Source organism: Arthroderma uncinatum, assembly GCF_011692745.1.
Source record: "Arthroderma uncinatum strain CBS 119779 chromosome Unknown scaffold3, whole genome shotgun sequence".
NCBI lineage: Eukaryota > Fungi > Ascomycota > Eurotiomycetes > Onygenales > Arthrodermataceae > Arthroderma > Arthroderma uncinatum.
Genome location: NW_022983865.1, coordinates 750,201 through 768,411, shown reverse-complemented (window position 1 = coordinate 768,411; position 18,211 = coordinate 750,201). Strand labels below are relative to the sequence as shown.

At 50.2% G+C, this 18,211-nt stretch overlaps 4 protein-coding genes across 4 annotated transcripts; 2 read left to right on the top strand and 2 right to left on the bottom strand.

The window, feature by feature from the left end:
• Positions 1-1,543: 1,543 nt before the first annotated feature.
• GIQ15_04037 (uncharacterized protein) lies at positions 1,544-3,822 on the bottom strand (the record flags this gene model as incomplete). The annotated part of the gene is made up of 3 exons (XM_033551454.1): positions 1,544-1,861; positions 1,912-3,088; positions 3,143-3,822. 3 exons carry the CDS (start codon positions 3,820-3,822, stop codon positions 1,544-1,546), a joined length of 2,175 nt encoding a protein of 724 aa, XP_033405184.1.
• Positions 3,823-4,529: 707 nt separating this feature from the next.
• On the top strand, positions 4,530-6,098 carry GIQ15_04036 (receptor-associated protein; the record flags this gene model as incomplete). Its single annotated transcript, XM_033551453.1, has 5 exons — positions 4,530-4,831; positions 5,248-5,311; positions 5,360-5,494; positions 5,545-5,642; positions 5,726-6,098. The coding sequence occupies 5 exons, from the start codon at positions 4,530-4,532 to the stop codon at positions 6,096-6,098; spliced, it is 972 nt and encodes a 323-aa protein (XP_033405183.1).
• A 192-nt stretch (positions 6,099-6,290) lies between these two features.
• GIQ15_04035 (mitochondrial distribution and morphology protein 12) lies at positions 6,291-7,628 on the bottom strand (the record flags this gene model as incomplete). Its single annotated transcript, XM_033551452.1, has 1 exon — positions 6,291-7,628. One exon carries the CDS (start codon positions 7,626-7,628, stop codon positions 6,291-6,293), a length of 1,338 nt encoding a protein of 445 aa, XP_033405182.1.
• Positions 7,629-15,694: 8,066 nt separating this feature from the next.
• Positions 15,695-15,925, top strand: GIQ15_04034 (uncharacterized protein; the record flags this gene model as incomplete). Its single annotated transcript, XM_033551451.1, has 1 exon — positions 15,695-15,925. The coding sequence occupies one exon, from the start codon at positions 15,695-15,697 to the stop codon at positions 15,923-15,925; it is 231 nt and encodes a 76-aa protein (XP_033405181.1).
• Between the last annotated feature and the right edge of the window lie 2,286 nt (positions 15,926-18,211).

Here is an 18,211-nt window from a genome sequence, read left to right as displayed (position 1 = left end):
TTACATGTACCCATAATTTGAAAAAAAAAAAAAGGGGGAAATACCACGATTTGACGATGAGATACACCATCTCTTCTACAGTTGGCGTAGACGATCCACGTAATATGGATTCTAATCAGGAGGTAAAACATGCCATCTTTATTGCCAGGAGTATAGACTTTGGATATAACAAGTAAATAACAAACGACAACGCAAGGGGCCGAAATTTCCTCACATTTATTTGTACGAGATCAACGCGGGAACTAGGAGACATAGAAAGATAGATGATACTTAACCGGGTGGAAATACGGAAATGACTGGATAGACCTTGACACATAGGCAGTTGGCAGGAAAAGTTACGGGAGAGTATGAGGCTAGGGAGCGAGGTGTCGTAGAAGACATGCTATGACGGAGAATAACTATTGATCGGACGATGCAGTCGCAAGCCACAAAAAAAAAAAAAAAACCCACAGAAAGAGTAATAAAACACACGGAGAGACACACACACGAACAGAGAGAGAGAGAGAGGGAATGAAAGGCATGCAAACAAGTCACACCTAGAGATCTATTTTAAAGAGCAAAAAACAATGAAACAAAAAGAGCTGAAAACCCACCCTCATGACCCTGACAGATGATGACTCTTCCATGCCCTTCCATCCTTTCCTCCTTGTCCCTCCTCAAGATTCGAACATTTGCAAACAGAGAAACAAGGAGTCGCATCAAATCCAAAGCAAAAACTAAATCCAACAGCTGAATTAAACAATGATGTAAAACCAAATGGGGGAGGGGAGAAAGGTAATTTGAAGCAAAAATGAGAAAAAAAAAAAAGGAAAAAAAAAAGGTTGAGAGGACTGTATAAACTGGCTGGACTGGCTGGCTTCGCTATGGGTATTTGGGTGGTATATGGTATAGTATAGGAAGAGCCCGTGTAGTCCAGTATGTATGACGTGCCCAAAAGAATCGAGAATTAACAAGGGTGGTATTGAGAAAAGTATGTGCAGGAATGAGAAAGGGAGCTGAGAAAAGAAAAGATGCTATGCTGACTTGAAGAGGAGATGCTGGGATGGGGGGGATGGAGGCCGTTGGAATCGTTCGGTACATAGACAGCTGGAGAGGGGAGAGAAGAAGAAAAGAATCACACAGAGTGCTATGTACAACAAACAAGGGCCGGTGCATGAGTTGGTATTGACCGATTCGACCAATTTCAACGGGGCGTAGAGCAAGGAGGTAGAGGTGGAATAAATCAGACAAGGTGAGAAGGAAATATCCAAACGATGGCAAGGAGATTAAGCAAACAGAAAACAAGAAAATAGGCCAAGCAAACAATAACCAAGAAAAAGGGACAAAAGGACAAGAAACGACAAAAACAAAAGGACAAGGCTTTTCCCGAGGCCAGTTTTCGAAAAAATAATTTCCCTTCCCGTATATTTTTTGGACTCCGCATTCTCCGGTTTCGATTTCACTCCGATATCACTTCGATATATTCTCCGTGAATAAATGTGCTCTGATCTGCTCTTCTCTAACTTGACTTCGGCATTATGGTCTGGTATGAGTGGTTCCGTCTCTACAGCCCTTCTTCCCCAATACCCGTGAGTCCAGCTCCGGCAATATTAATATTCTCTCCATGCATGACGCCGCCGGGAGTATTGAATGGACGACCTGCTGCGGTAGCAAATGAGAATTCCGGATTACATGGCGGCGAATGTGCGCGATGATACTTTAGACCGTTGAGGTTCTTGTATCGCTTTCCGCAGACTTCGCAGCGGTACGGCTTTTCTTTCTCCATGCCTAGCGTGCCTGGGTAAGGGGCGGAGGTTTCTGGGTCGACGATCGAGAAGGTGCCGTCTGCGTTGTCGTGGAGTTGCTGGTTGTTGTGACCATGCTAGACCGAGGTTAGTAAAAGCAAACGATAAAAAGGATGGTATAACTCACTGATTTATGATATTTGAGACCGTTCTGGTTCTTATACGCCTTCTCGCATCCTATTACGGGACATCTAAACGGTTTTGGCTCATCGTCTGGTTTCATAGTGATAGCAACGTCTGGAACTCCGGCGAGTTTCTGCTGCTCCCTGATATGCTGAGCGATGTCGCTATTTGCGCCATAATGCGACGTACCGAGTCGAAACGGTGGTGCTTGCTGTGCTGTTTTCCCATTACCGAATCCACCATTCGGTCTAAAGAGCCGCTTAGCCGGCTCATCGATGCAGAGATCCAGCATACCGTTGCCACCAAAGGCAACAAACTGTTGTTGGCCGGCCCCACTGCCCGGTGTGGCGGCGCCCTGCATTGACATGTCGCCAAATCCACCAACTATGGATTCGTCGAGTTCTGCCGGGGTCCCGGGCGCCGAAGACTCGGGCGTGCTTCTATATTGGGAGTTCTGCTGCTGTTGTTGCTGTTGCTGTTGGACAGGGAGGGGCATGAGGGTTGGAGTGTTGACGGATGAGACTGTTGGGTTGTTGTGAAGAGGTCTACCCGGGGAGACAGGGGTGCCTGGCGCCGAACTGCGGAAACGTTGCTGGCCCTGTAGCATTCCCATATTGAGTGGTGTTACGCGGCTACCGCCATTCTCTTGAGCAAAGCGGGCCTGGGCGAGAGATTGTTGGTGGGACTGCTGCTGGAAACCGCCATCGCTCAACGGGTCATCCATCTCCATATCCATATCGTCTACGGAGTCGATATCTGGTAGGTCGTTTGATTGCGACTGGCCGAATCCGGTAGTCGTCTGCATGAGGGGCTGCTGTGGCTGCTGTGGTAGCCTATGGTGCGGGCGTGGGGTTCCTGGCGTCGACGAGACTGCCCGCCCGGGTGCGGTGCCCATACTCGACTGCTGCTGGCTCTGCTGTGATGGGTGCGGGGAGCCACCGGGCATGGTTCTGCTATCTGACGATGTTGTCTGGTTCGCCTGCGCCGACCTCTGTGGCGGCTGCGGGGATCTCTGGGCGTGAGCTTCTTCATAATGCTGAAGTAGGTCATGTAGTGAGGGCAGGGTGATGCCACAGCATGAGAAGTCGCGCATAAAGTTGGCTTCGAGCTTCGGTAGATACGAGGAAGAGTGATATGACGGCGACTGTAGCGTGAACGGCGAAGTGCCCGTCATAATGATACTATACCAGTTAGTACTGTCGTATACACATTAAAGGATATAAAAAGATACGTACTCGTCTCTGATCCAGCTGCCGACGGAGACGCCTCCCCAGCTCATACCGCCGACGAGACTGCCGGCCAGACTCTCACGCCGGGGCTTGTCACGGTTCGAGCCGACGACGGTGATCGGTTTGCTCCCATTCGAGTACTGCGCCATGGTTGCGCTAAAGGACTCCTTGCGCGCCGCGTTGGTCATGTAGGCGTTCGATGCGACTCCGTTCCAGTTCGAGGACATATCGGCGGCCCCGGTGGCCGCTTTCTGGAGGGCGGAGGTCAGGTTGGATGCCTGCTGGCCCGGTGGCGACTTGGACGTCTGCCTCGAGGACAGGTCGATGGGCATGGCGCGGTTGTCCATGGTGATGCTGTGCTGGCTGCTGTTGTAGCGATGATGGCGGCGGCGGCTGCTGTGGTGCTGGTCTGGCGGCGATGACGGGAAGAGCGGGAATATCGAGTCGTCCTCGTCCTCGTCGTCGAACACGGGAATATGGGCTGTCGAGGGCGAGAATGAGCTGGGAGCAGTCGCCTTGCGGTGTACCAGGTGGTGGTTATGCAGCAGGTCGGGCCTGCGAGGGTTGCTGGATGTGAGGCCCAGGGGAGTGCCAATTGGGGTCGACTCGCGGGTCGAGGTGCGATCCTGGTCGCTGGACGGCGGTGAGAAGTGAAGAGGAGGAGGAGTCTCGGACGAGTCGAGCATCAGCCTTGACGATATTCCGTAGGTGTAGTTTTGTAGTCGAAGTTGTGAAGTTGTGTCGTTGTAGTCGAGTTGTAGTGAAGTTGTAGCCAGTCTAGCGGCGGAGTTGATGTCGAAGTGAGTCCACCAGACGATACACGCAGACACAAACAGAAACACGGACAGACGAACACAGACAGACAGACACACAGACGGACAGACAGAGATGGTCAACGCCGTAGATGTCGAGAGAAAGATACGGACGAGAGGAAGACGTTGAAGTCGAAGTAAGTGCTAGGTGGAGCCAGATGGTTTATCCGCCGACGCTCTTATTAAACACGAAACTAACTCCAAACTAACGATCCAGGCGAATTAAGAGCAGGATGGGAGGGAAGACGAGGCAGATATATCATATCCTGGAGTGCATCTATCTACTCTTTGTCAGATCGACGGCAGCCAGCGTCCAATCGATATAGAAGCAGCAGCAGCACAGGTTCTACGGCCGTGGCATGCAGGGGTGAAACAGTCGATACTCTACGGGCATACGGTGAGCGGGCGGCGAGAGAGACGCGGCCGCCCGTTGTCAGTCATCGACGCAATCGCCATCCATGGTTCGAGGGCAGACTGCAGCTACGGCGTCGAGACGTCTAGACGTTGAGATTGAGATGGATTTATCAACGACAATAGAGCCAGGCTATCCGCGGCCAGGGACAAGCTAAAACGGCCGTTCCATGTCCGCCAAACGGTCCTCGATCCCTGTCTTGCTGCCATGCGACGCCAGCGATGGTTACGGCCAGAGTTATACGAAGCTACGATGCTCGCCCGTCGTCCCCGATCCCATCTGCCTTGATATCGGGGGGCTAGCGAGCAACAAACAGCTGGGTTCCATGGATCCGGCGCTCCTTGACCCTTCCGGCCTTTGTCATACGTTGAGCCCGCCCTCGCCCGCTGTTTATTCCTCCATTCTGACCAGTCTCGACGCAGCTTTCGCCCTGAGTTCCGAGGCATTTACCCGCATGCATCGCCGTCCTTGGTACGTCATGTCCTGGTCCAATAGTATAGTGGCGACCGCCTCCACACCCTACATGTTCCGCCTATCCTCTTTACATAGACATATGTATAGGTATATAGATAGAGATGTATCTGTATAGATAGATATATAGAGTATATGTATAGATGTCGTCTTCTTCTCCCCTTTCGGCTCTAGGGCTTTGTCCGCTTCGGGAGTTAGGGCTTCGGATAAACTATGTTACGTAGTAGTCACGTGCTATATCACATGATATGACGTTTTGTTTTGTTTCTTTCTTTTTTCTTGCTTTTTCTTCGTGCCAACTTGAACAGAGAGATATAAGAAGAGGCTGTTCGGTCGGTTTCTCACGCTGCACAGTCGACTGCTGCCTCACGATAGCATAGACTGCTCTTATACCGTTGTATCTTTCCACCAGCCAGGTTACCGTCGACATATAACCACCGCCAACCGGTTGCCCGCATCATGACGCTCTACTTCACCCTCGTACGTGGCTTGACCTTGACGATGATATCATGGCTCTAACAATTGCAGGTGTTCGTCCTCCTGGTGACGGAGATGGCCATCTTCGTCGGCCTCATAGTCCCGCTGCCCTTCACCGTCAAGCGGAAGCTGTTCACCTTCATATCAGAGAGCCCCATCGTCGCCAAGTTGCAGTATGGAATGAAGGTGTGCCTGGCCAAGTCCTATATCTACGATCTCGACTACTAACAGCATAGATAACATTCATCTTCATCCTTATCCTGTTCATCGACAGCGTCAATCGTGTCTACCGCGTGCAGATCGAGCTCACCGGCTTCGACTCCGCCAATGCAGGGTATGTTGTCCTCTCCCCTGACACTGTATAAAAGGCCACATCACTAACTAGGACGCTTATTTGCCTCTCTTGCCAAGTCGTAGACATGCCATTGGAACTGAACGCATGGAAGTCCAGGCCCGCAAATTCTACTCGCAGCGAAACATGTACCTCTGCGGCTTCACCCTCTTCCTCTCCCTCATCCTCAACCGCACCTACACCATGATCCTCGACATCCTTCGTCTCGAAGACAAGGTCAAGATGTACGAGGGTGACAAGAGAGCTGGTGGCAAGGATTCCGCCAAGCTGGCTGCTGCCGGTGACATTGGAGAGATTGGAAGACTGAAGAATGAGCTCAAGGCTCGCGAGAATGACATCGCCGCTTTGAAGAAGCAGAGCGAGGGCCTCTCGAGGGAGTATAACAAGCTGGGTGACGAGTTCACCCAGAAGGACGCTACACCAAAGAAGGACCGATGAACGTAACGTCAACTTATCCACCGCCAGCCTATCAACCCCAAGCCACTGATGAAGCCCGCGTTGCAGCGAATTTTGAGATACCTGCAGGGTTGACCCCCAAAAAAAGTACTTCCGGCCAGAGTTACGACCTCGCTGATTCGTTTCTCATTATACTCGCATATAGTACATAGCTCTTATATCTGTTAATCTGCTCTAAACAAGGAATGTCCAGAAACTCGGATACACAAACTCTTCTTCAAAGATCCGCCGAACTTGCTCAAGAACAAACTTCTCTACCTTCCCTACGTTCTTCAGTACTTGCTTCCCGTTCTCCTTGCGCCCTATCTCGCTCTCTACCCGTATTTCTCGTAGTAGGCTGTCGTTCGAACGCCGCGAGCCGGTCGTGCTGCCGTTCGACTGTCTCCCAGGGTGGTGGCCATGGTGGTCATGGTAATCCTCCGTAGCAGCCATCTTATCGTCCGCCCCAAGCAATGTATCTGCATCCTCCGGCGAAAGGAAACATACATGCACCCTCTTCCGGATGTAAGCTACAACAGCAACCCCATCGAACGTGAAGCCTGTAATGTTGAGTTTCAAAGGGAGCCCTACAAAGCTAGGCATCGGATAGTCTAGCAGTATCTGAGCCGTTATCGATAGCCTCATGTTTCCAGAATACTGCATACGGCAAAGCACTTGGAAATCATCAGGCTTCTGTTCTCTCATGCGCCGTGTAGGAAGTGCGCTGTCAAGATGGCCTGTGATTACGGATTCGGATTCTGGTATCTCCGCTGGGTCGCGGGTCGTGCCGCCGTCAACGGAAGTTAACTGTCGCGTACTAGATGTTGAAGGGCGGGATCGAGACTGGGGAGAATCCACATCTGCGTCCGAGCTGAGGGCTCGCTCACTTCTGCGGGCGGGAAGCGGCCATCCCTCTGATAGCGAGAGCGGGCCGCCCCGTGCAACTGATGCAACGGATGCAAGGGGCGTCTGGGTCCCAGAAAGCCCTCCGCGCGGCATGTTATAGTATCCAACGTTGGATGTTCCGCCGGGGATCCCTGGAGTTCCCGCTCGAGGAAACAAGTAGGGATTAAACGACTCCCCGAGGTTGATAGGAGACATCAACGGCTGTGGGAAATCACCAGTATATTCTGAAGACGGGTGTCTCCTCTGGAAGTACCCACCACGACTATCTGAGTTTCCATCTCCATCATCATTGTTGGCACCGCTCTTGTTGTTGCCCGCATCGCCATTCAGCGTCGACTGGCTCCGGCTCAAGCTCGACGGCGGCGGCCCTTCACTGACAGAGCTATCCGACCACTCTTCACCGTCTTCGTCTTCTTCGTAAAAATCATTGAACGGATCACATATGTCCCTGACCTGTAATTCTGGCGAAACAGTGCCGAATTCAAACGAGTTGACTTCCACCGAACGTATGAATCGAGGGAGCGCTATCTGCTGGAACTTGTCGTGGATGAAGGAGCGGATGCGTTCGGCGAGTTCTTCGCCATCAGGACCAGAGGTGGCAGCCTCCCAGTTGATGTCTATGGACATTACATGTGGAATAAAAGCTGCTGGCTGGACGGCGGCTTCATGGACTATGACAGCATCGATTTGAGAAGTTGGAGTTGTTTTATATCACGTGATATCAACTTCTGCTTTTCTTGATCCGGAACAACATGGGAACAACATGAGAACAACATGAGAACAACATGAGAACAACGTGAGACCATGATGAGAATCAACATGAGAACAGACGAGAAAAGATGAGAACAGGATGCTCCTGGCCAAGAGAACGTATGATTGCGTGTCCAGGATGGCCTGCCAACTGGCTCGGGTTCTCTATCGTGATATGTCGAAGAAAACGGTCCAGGCCCGTAACTAACACAGCAGGACGCGGTCACTTATCGTGGCCCAATTCCAAGGGATGCGGCCGTGGAAAGACATCATATCACCTCTTTTTTCATATTTCTTTTAGTTCCAACAATCAGATCCCAGGATTGTTTGATAAGTTATGCAAATTAAAGAGCTATCATGAGGACCTCATGGGCCGTCACTACGCATGTCCTACCCATCCCTGCCTTGAACGATGAACGTATCGACGGCGGGACGGAGGTAGGGGATACACATACATACATTGCAACGCTGCCTATGGCATGGCCACATCATGGAGTACGAGTACACATCCCTAGCTCATATACCAGGTTGGACTTCCCGCCATCTGAGAGCTGATCCTAGCCGTACCCTTCCATTGGACCGGCCATGCGTGCACCCAATCTACGCCCCAGGAACCCCGTTGCTAAGGTTACAGGCCATGTGCATCTAGCAAGCATCATGTTCCCCGCAGATCAGGGTATGGGATAATTATGGCTGCCCGATCATCATTGTGTCATACACGCTTGGAGGCGATTATCCTCCGAAGCAGGCCAAGGCACATCCGTCCGCATCTACCAGGAATCAGGCGATGAAGCTGCACCTTGCAGAGGGTATTCAGGTCTCGATCGGCCCCTCCGACTTGTTTGCGGCCTGCTTTTGACTTGTTGCCTGCCGATGACGAGACCCGTGATACATACCTCGCGCTTTTGAATTAATCCCATCATCTATCAGTCACATTATCACATATGCATGCAGAAGGGGAATATCCCTGGGAGAAGCTAAGGATATGCGCATGCACGGACTAGCGTGGCGATCCTTTTTTAACATGTTAGCGTGGGGTTGAGGGTAGCCAGAGCTTTTTTGCCCGTTACCGTCTATGACCGGACAGAGTACACCAGGCTGATAAGCATGCTCTACAAATGCCAGTGCGCAAGCGGAAGGGCCCTGTGTCACGTTCGGTGTATGGATATATGTGTCAAGTTATGGATAAGGAGAGCCACCAACCCCGTCCATACCGGCAGCGTGCCTATCGCAGGTCAGCATCAGCCCTTTTCAGAGGACCCCTACATGTTGGATCTACTTCTTTTTTTACTTGTTTCTTATTTCATTATTATCGCGGAGCTCCGCACTGTCGTTCTACATATACCGCCCTGTATCTACTGACCTTAGGGCCGACGAGTGGCGGTGCGCTCAATCCAACATACCAGGAACCATATTCGTTATGGTATAGATGACGCTTGCCTGCCGGCATCTTATTGCTCAACTAGCTGCTCATATTATGTGGCGAGTCAAGATGATCCATCTATCTGCATGTCCAGTCACATGATATGATAATTATGTTGGTGATAATGCATCCATGTTTTCTCGACCCATGAAGCTGAAGAACTAGTTACCCCCCGCAGTCGCATCTCCAGGCTCGCTGTAGCCTATATTCGAAAAGCCTATAGCCTCGCACTGCGGGTACACGAGAAACATCACTCCTTTGTGAGTAAGGCCTTAGCACATGAGCGAAATGTGCCGCACTAACGGTGGAAAGTCGACAGGTTCCAGCGCGAGGTCGAGTAACTGATACGCCGCACGGCTATTTCCTGATCCTGGAAACAACCTGCAGGAAAAAGGGTCCACGCAGCTACGTGGTAGACCATAGCCATGGTTTTTAACCCCAACCTTCCACGATCGCCTGGCGTTGGTTACGGTACTCTGTGGCCCTCGGAATGCGGAAGATGATCCACGTTTTGCAAGCGAGTACATCCCTTGCATTGCCAGTATCTGCTACTTCCTGTTGACTTTTTTTTTTTGCGCCGCCGCTCCCATGCAGGCCAGATGGAAAATGTTGCGGACGGAAAATCACAAGGATCGCCCGCTGCTTGCATATTCCAGTGCCCTGCATCAAGAAGCATTCCTCCGGGATAATGGGACACCATGACGCCAGTCTGTATGCTCGTGGTCCAAATTGGCCACGCCTGATACCTCATGATTCCGCGTGAGCTGTACCCCCCTTCCCCCCCTTTTTTCCTTTATTGTTATTGCCTACAAATTCTAACAAGTAATTGTCAAGAGACGCTTGTACTACCAGGGATGGCCCATCTTTAGTCTATCTCGTGACCTAATCGTCATGTATGTATGGAGATATAGCTGCGCATATATTATGAACTAACACGGGCGCTGCAGAAAGAATCTCCAGATCCTTACGGAGTAATTAACCCTTAATAATATCAGTTGACAAAGCGACATCTCGTCAGCGCCTTAGCTTCCTGTCGCTACACCAATCGGCTAGCCATACGTCGATGTCGTCAACTGTTCAGCTTGGTTTTTCTTTTCTATCTCCCTCGCTTTCCTGCAGCGGCGTAACCTGAACATTCCTGACGCGCATGCTCGCTATACTCCTTCGGCATTCTTCAACATCCATCTCCTTTCCAGACGCCGTTATGTTCCAAACCGAGCGCTGATCAACCGCGCACCAATCCCGTCCTGAAGACCAGGATCTTTCAAGGGGTCTTCTAAGGTTTGCGGCTCACCACCAGCTTAGCCGCAGGCCAGCCTCACTCTCTCTCCTTGCTCCGAGGAAGTCGCTGGCATCCGGAGTGCAAGGGATAGAGAAGACCAGGCTATTTTGCCTTTTTTAATCGATTTACTACTTTCAGATAGAGCTATCTGGGGGCGTATGCCTTAGGTGTGGAGTCGTAAGGCGTAAACCTCCAGTAGTGCAGGCCCCAAGCCGCCCTAACGAACAGAGTACGATGAAAGTCGATGAAGGAGCAGCCGTGGTTGGTGCCTGGGGCTTCTGCTCCACCGCAACTCTAACAGCGATACGGAGTTACTCCATACGACGAATCGAGCCGTTGATGAAAGAGCCTATCTGGCCATCTACCGTTTCAACTGATATGCATGCATGCCACGACACTTGAGTCAGCATGGGATGTAAGGGGCACATGTCTACAAACGGCCTCAAACGGCGCCCGCTGGCGTAATCGACTCGAGTCGTTTCTTCAGGATTATGAGAGATAATCCTGCAGCGTATACCTCACGTACCCACCTCCCGGCCGTGAAGGCGCAGTTACTCATCCTATGCACGGAGTACGCGGTGTTAATCCACTGCAGGAATGACAGCTTGGGAGGACGTTTTGCTTGATTAAGCAAAATTAAGCGTGATATTTCTGCATTAAGTCGAGCATTATAGCATTCATATGCGTAATTACAAAGGAAGGTGAGAAAGAAAAACGCTTTTTATCGGCATGTCAAGATTCACAATGAAAGTCTTTGTTCAATTCCTCTCCCCCCCCTCCCCCGCCTGCGATATCGTCGTAAAACAGGTTTGAGATGTATGTTTGGGGATCCAAACGGGATGCTAATTATAATCCTTCCTTTCGTTGAGGCATCCCTCATGGGCGCGGAAAAATGTGGAAAACAGAAAAAGAAAATACAGAAAAAAAAAGGGAGGAATGTCAAGACATAAGAAAATAAATAAATAAAAAAAAACAAAACGAAGAACCCCCTAGTCTCGAATATCCCATCTAATAAAAACAGAGGCGTAAAAAAGAGGAAATAATCGCGCCGAAATAAAGTTGTTCCCGAAAATAGTCTTGTGACATATACTCAATCTGAGCCGCAAAAGGATAAAAGCGAATAAAAAGGGCGGCACAGGCTTCAAGGGTCCGATTATAAACCTTTTCTAAGGGAGTCCACATCGTTCAATGTTTCGGACCGTTTGCCTAAACGACGCCTTAGTTCTGAGTACAGATTGACAACATGGCTAATTTTGACGGCACTACCTTGATCTATCCACCATGGGCCTTGCATTTGTAACCAGTTCTGGGCCTTGGAACTAGTTTTACCTCACAGCCACCGGCTTTTGAACAGCCGGCGGCGTGGATGACCTCGGGCATAGGCACTCGGCATCCGCAGTCGAATATCTCCCAGTATTGCATACACGGCATGATTGCGTGGGATGAAAGTATGAGATGTCGTGGGAGTGAAGCGGTTTATGTGGAGGCTAACCCCCGAGTGACGAAAGGGGGTGGTGATGAGATCTTAATCGACTGTTCGTTATCTCAGGTAGGATGGAAGGAGTATTCTGGGTGTAGAGAAAAAAGGAATAGGATAGTAAGATATCGAGCCCTGGAGGGTTATCCTTTATATAAAGACGATTGAGTTTGATAGAAGTGAGATTGACTTGAGTCTTGATTTCGATGCAAAAGAACTCAGATTTGCGGGTCTACCTGAGGGTTTTTATAGACGATCCACGTTACCTGTGCACAGCGAGCACAGAGCGTGCTATGCAGGCACAGCTAATTCGGGGCATCCGTTTAGACCCACTTGCTGCCGTGACTGAAACCATGAAAGGGCGAAGTCGAAGATGCACCTTCGCAAACAGCAGCAGCAGCTAGTGTTGCAAGAGTATACACCGCAACATGGGAAGGGGGAAAAGGAGAAGAGAGAGATCCTAAATCCAACATTTACCTAGCAACAAAGGAGTTGGATGGAAGGTAGCTCCGAGGCCGCGTGTGTTGGACACTGAGCCCTGAAATGATGCAAAAAAACATATAGAGTAGTATATGATGCGGTCGACCTTGAATAGTGGCGTCAGTGCATGTCGTAACTATACCAAGCAGGCCTATATGAGCAGGTATTGGGTGTGGGATCAACTGGACCCTTGGACAACCCCACACAACCTTAATAGGTCTGTGGCCATGTCAAGTACGGGTATTTGTGACATTCGAGAAGGGTAGATCGCCCAGAGGTCGAACCCTGAATACACCTGTAAGGGTGCCGCCAACTGGAAAGGAAATAGTCTTTTCACCATGTAGGGAAAAATCCAACCGCAGTAGCATCCGGTGATGGCGGAGTATCCCTCACTCCTAGGATCAAGATTCAAGAAAATGGCCCTTTTCCAACCGCTAGTTTGTATCAAACGCTACAAGATACTCTTGCCTAGTCACATTAGTATCTCCTCCAGTGTGAAATAGAACTGAATGTACCGTTAACTGTTGGCTTGTCACGGACAGGGCGCTGATTTGCCCATGGACCCTTTACTCCAAATTAGAACCTGCAGCGTCGAATGCGCAGTCTCCGAAACATTCACCCTACAGTTCCCTGCTACATGGCATCAGGTGGGCCCATGCTGCAGCGGAGGGACGCCTCTGCAGCCTTGGGTCAAACTTCTTTTTTTATTTCCCTCTTGAAAAAAAGAAGATAGAGGGATATGCAACGAGTTCTTGGACCCTAGAATTTTTGTTGTTTGCTTTTAAAGAACAGGTAGGTCACCAATGGGCGGCCGCTGGCCTGGGCCCTGTGGGGGTTAGATGTTGCGGCAAGTTATTATGGTTCTAATAACTTTTCCGGGCACTCCATAGAGGGACATATGTGAGCCGTCATTCGTTTAACACTACTCCTGGGTTTGCAGGAGTAGCTGTTAAGCGAACTCGGGAAGGGTCGACTTGGTAGACCCCACCGGAGGGGTTTTTTTTAAAAAAAAAAAAAAATAGGAGGCTCCGGACGACGGCAAGGGGAGGCGTTGTAGCAACGGGCTTAGGCATTCGATGAGCCATCTAATCATTGTCGTGAAAAATGAAATTGAACCCGCTGCGCCACGTAATTAACTCTTCAGGGATCCAATGATAATCATGAATTGATATGAATTACAAAGCCAAGTAGGAGAGAAATGATAAATGTTGCATGCAAGAGGGCAGACGGTTATGAGGGCGAAAACGCCCCGGAGAGCAGTCTGTAGCCTGCGTTAGGCCACCACGGTCTGTCCATTGTTCAGTCTGTTTCTAGCTCCGCGCACCTAATCGGCGAAGAGCGAATCAGGAGAGGTGACTTATTGGTTAGATGACCACTTTGGTGCAGGATGGGTGCTAGTCATCGGGTTGGGGGACAACAACTTGGCTCGACTCTACGATATGAAGTCGATCATCAGCTGATGGAGATAACGGGATCGTGTGGATGTCGTTGACCGCGAAAGAAAAGTGACTTTCGCCCCATCATCCAGGGCTAGCGAAGAGCCCCGTACATATAGGAGGAAGAAACGGCCCCTTCAGCGGGCCAGGGAAGGGGAAGAGGAAAAAAAAAAGTGGTTTTTTTGCCTTCTTTGTCGTAGCTCTGATATACGACCCAGCGCTTGATGCCAGACGGGACCCGTGGTGAGAACGAAGCGAGCTCGAATATGGGGCCAGAATGGCGACAGCTGCCACTGCCAATGGGGATCTCAGGTCCAGTAGCTAGGCGAGAGAGCTCTTCCGAACGGTGTTGGAAGGGCGAGGGGGAGGATGTACTCCCATGAGCTGTAGCCTGTCGGTGGATATCTGACTTTCCGTGCTCTAACCGCGCGCCAAACGAAGCACAACCCAGGGGCCAACCAGATGCAGCTGACGGGATGGGCGCCAGGATGAGGCCGACAGGTCGAGGGGCCGTCACATAAACAAAGCCGTCGCCCTCCGTCGTCGACGCAGCCGGACTGGCCGTCGAGAGAAAGCTGTCTTCGTCTTCGTCTCGCCGTCAAAAGGACAAAAAGTCGAAGGACGTTGAGAGTCACATGACTTATCACGTCATGTGACATCTCGACCTGATAAAACATCAAGATATCAAGACAAGAAGAAGAAGACAACAAGAGACATCAAGAGACATCAAGACGACGACGACGAAACAACAAGACGACAAGAGACGACGAGGCGAGAAGACGAGGACGAGACACACGGTGGATACATGTTCGCGATCCAGGCCTGCTACCCTGGATACCTTGTACACCACGCTGTCGGCACTTGTCCGCAGGAGGCACAATCCTGGACGGCTCTTGATCTCTTGTCAGCGAACTCACGCCAGCAGGTGTATTTAAGAAATGGAACCGTCCTACCCAGACTGCTGCCTGCCGGCTTGAACTCTCTGGAAACCGTCCGCCCTTTATCAGATGAGATAACAAGACGAGATAACGAGATGTCGATGTCGATGTCTCTCGAGTTAAGGTTCTATAGCAGGGTACCTGATGGAAATTTTTCTTTTTCCCCTCCCCCTTGCTCCTAAGTTTCTTTCCTCCGCCTGAGAGACGTAGAGATGGACGAGCGAGAAGCCTAGAAGTAGCTTGGCAAACCTACCGCCTGCAACGATCCTGGCGGGATAAGGCACAGAGGGGAGACAGGGAGAAGCGTCCCAGCAAATTAGCAGGGCAAGCTGCGCCAGATGGTGTCATGGCGGCGTCGTCGTGGGTTGGGCAGAGTTCGGCCATTCTCCTCCCGCACCATCGCCGGCGGGCTATTAATGGACCTCTGCGAGATAAAATTGTGGAGTCGCGTTGGGTTGGCGTGGAATTCTGCATCATCTGCTGATGCCTTGATATTTTTCCGGCTCGCCTCGACAGGTTTGTGGGAAGGGGAAAAAAAAAATAAAAAAGTAATAGCAAAAAATAATAAGGAGTCGTCTGGAGGGCTCCGGTATATAAAGCGGCTTCTCCGCTGCCGTCCATCTCGGGTCCTCTCCCCATACGCTCTCTGCAATCTATATACTAAACCGTTTTATACACTAGTTCCCCGGACGTGAAAGCCACTTACTCCATTACGTGTCTATCATTCACGCCCGCCATCGTCTTTGTTGACTGTCTGGTCTATAAAAGGCCGCTGCCCCTCCCCAAGGACTCAATCTTCTTCCACATCCAAACCAGACTCGACAAGACTTCCACCAGATACCATAAACATCTCCCAACTCCCAAACACCTCCGCTACAGTCTTCAGTCCCTGAACTATTCTATCAAGATGTTTACCGATACTCCCAACGGCACTTTCCTCGTCCTCGCCCCTCAATCCCACACCGCCGCCCAGCTCAACATGTCCACCTCGAAGCCCGCCGTGGCCGATGTCCCCGCCGATGCTGAGGCCCAAACCACCGACATCGAGCTCGTCGGCAAGACTCAGCGCTCCGGAAGCAACCCCTTCATTCCCGCTGTCGGCGCAAAGGGCCTGACCTTCCTCAGACTCGGCCCTTGAATGCAGCCGAAAACCCCGTCTCGGGCATTGTCTATTTAGCGAACCCGGAGGGCAGGGAGGAGTACTGCATCATGCCTCAAACCTACCCTCCGAATAATGATTGAACGAAATTTAATACACCCAACCACCTAACCCCCTATTACGGATTCGACGAGCTCGTGAACTGCCGAGGCAGCGCCGGTGACATGCGATATCTCGGGGGAGCCCAAAAAAAAGCGTCCACTAATTGTTCTTCACCTTTCTATCGAAACACGCTTGCATTACTATAACCTTTCTTTTCTTCTTCCTGGCGCCCATCTCATGGAGCAGCCCTCATGTTCTCGGAGATAGGCTCTGATTTAGCAAAAGCAAAACACACTATTCTGTCATAACATGAAATAGAACTTGTCTTAGTATCAACTTTATTAATTCTTCTTTCTCTGCGTGCCAGTTATCTACTGGATCCGGCATCCGGGGAAACGCATATCTCGTACCTTCTGCCCCTCCATAGGACCAGAGGCCCGAAGAAAAACAAAGCAAGACAGAAAAAGAAATTGTTAGCGACGAGCAGGAAAAAGAAACGAGCCAACACTTAACAGAGTCCGGATATCCGAGGAACGAACAGGTTGGCATCGATATCAGGGCTGTCTCTGTACGCCGTGGGCATCTCTTGACCAAGCATATTCCCATAGCATCCCATAACATCCTCATAACATCCCATAGCATCCCTCGTAGCATCCCATAACATCCCATAACAAGCCATACAGTAATAAATGTTCAGGCGCCTCGCTCGTTCTATAGCTCCGGACTCCCTGCACATGTTGAAGCTCCAGGAACAAACCTTCGATGCAACATGTGATGGGACGGACCGGCCCTCCTATTCCGACGTCTCTTTGCTTTTCCCCAGACTCGATCGACAGGGAGTCAGACGGGCATTCTCCCTCCGTCCAAGACGACGACGAAGCTGAGATGTGAGTGCTGTATCAGTGATGGAGTACAGATGCTGACCGTTTGGACGTACAGACATCTTTTGAAATGGGCCAAGACGTTTCCAGCCGGTTTTAAGATGCCTGCCAGAACGGTCGAAGAGCAAGACGGACGATGATATCCCGTGAACATTGGCATAGTTCCAAGTACCAGGCTATTGGCAAACTGGATTTAGAGCTGCTTCGACGGTCTGGGTCGCCGTGAGCTGGAGGAGGTCGGCCATGGGTGCGTCTGCTCCAGTCTAAGACGACGAGCCCGTCGCCACGTAGCTCAAAGTATGTACACGCGAAGCCAATGGGAGGAGTCTGACATCTATAAACGTACGACGCTGATAAGTCATATTCTATACCGTGGAAGAATATCACTACTGGGAGGCGAATATTGTCCAAAGCTTACCTCTATCGTACGATACACGGGCCTCATTTGCGGTTTCCTTGCTCTACCGAGTGTAGAGTACAGTGGTCATGCTACGGCGAGGTTATAAATACAGGGCGATCATAGGCTGAGAGGAAATCTATCTTTGACTTTGTTAAGGCTGAGCTTGGTTCTTTTGAAAACACGGTGCAGCCGTGTCTACTCAGAATTATGCAGAGACTGGGCTATCTTATATGGAATAGTCACTTAATCGATTACCAATGATATTAATCCAACTTGCATGTAAATAGGTTTTGGGGTCCTTCTAGGTAAACATATGTTCCATTAGAATTATTCCAATGGAACGGTCAAGGAACTGTTCCATACTTACAAATACTGTAGCATGACCAGAAGATAGGAAGACGGTAAGGAGCTGTTCATTGCCTCGGGCTAGATGGCTAGATATATGTATAGGCGAGGTGTTAAATTGCATGTAGATACAGCTAAACATAGATTTACATGCTCTGGCTGAGATTTACACTGGATAAATAAATAAGAGGTAAAGGGCGATTCGTGCCTCTTTCATATTGTTTCAATGGCTATTTAATTTGCCAAAATAAGGCCTGCTGTTTAACAACCATCAATGAGTGGTAGGCAGATAGATAGGTATGCGGAAAGGTAGGTATGTAAATGGACAAAAACAAGCGGATCTGATCCGACAAGGGGGGAAAGGGGGGGTGGGCTAACTAAGTACTAAAGGCGACTATGGATTTATAGACAACAAGAAACGAAGAGGAAGAAAGGGAAAAAAACATTAAAATTAAACAAATAGACAAGCAAAAGGAAATTATGAGACATAAAGAAACTCCTCTTCTTTCGCTTACTCTTCCTTTCCTCTCTCTCTCTCTCTCTCTCTCTCTCTCTCTCTTTCTCGCCCCTTTTCACATACACCACCATTCCATCTGC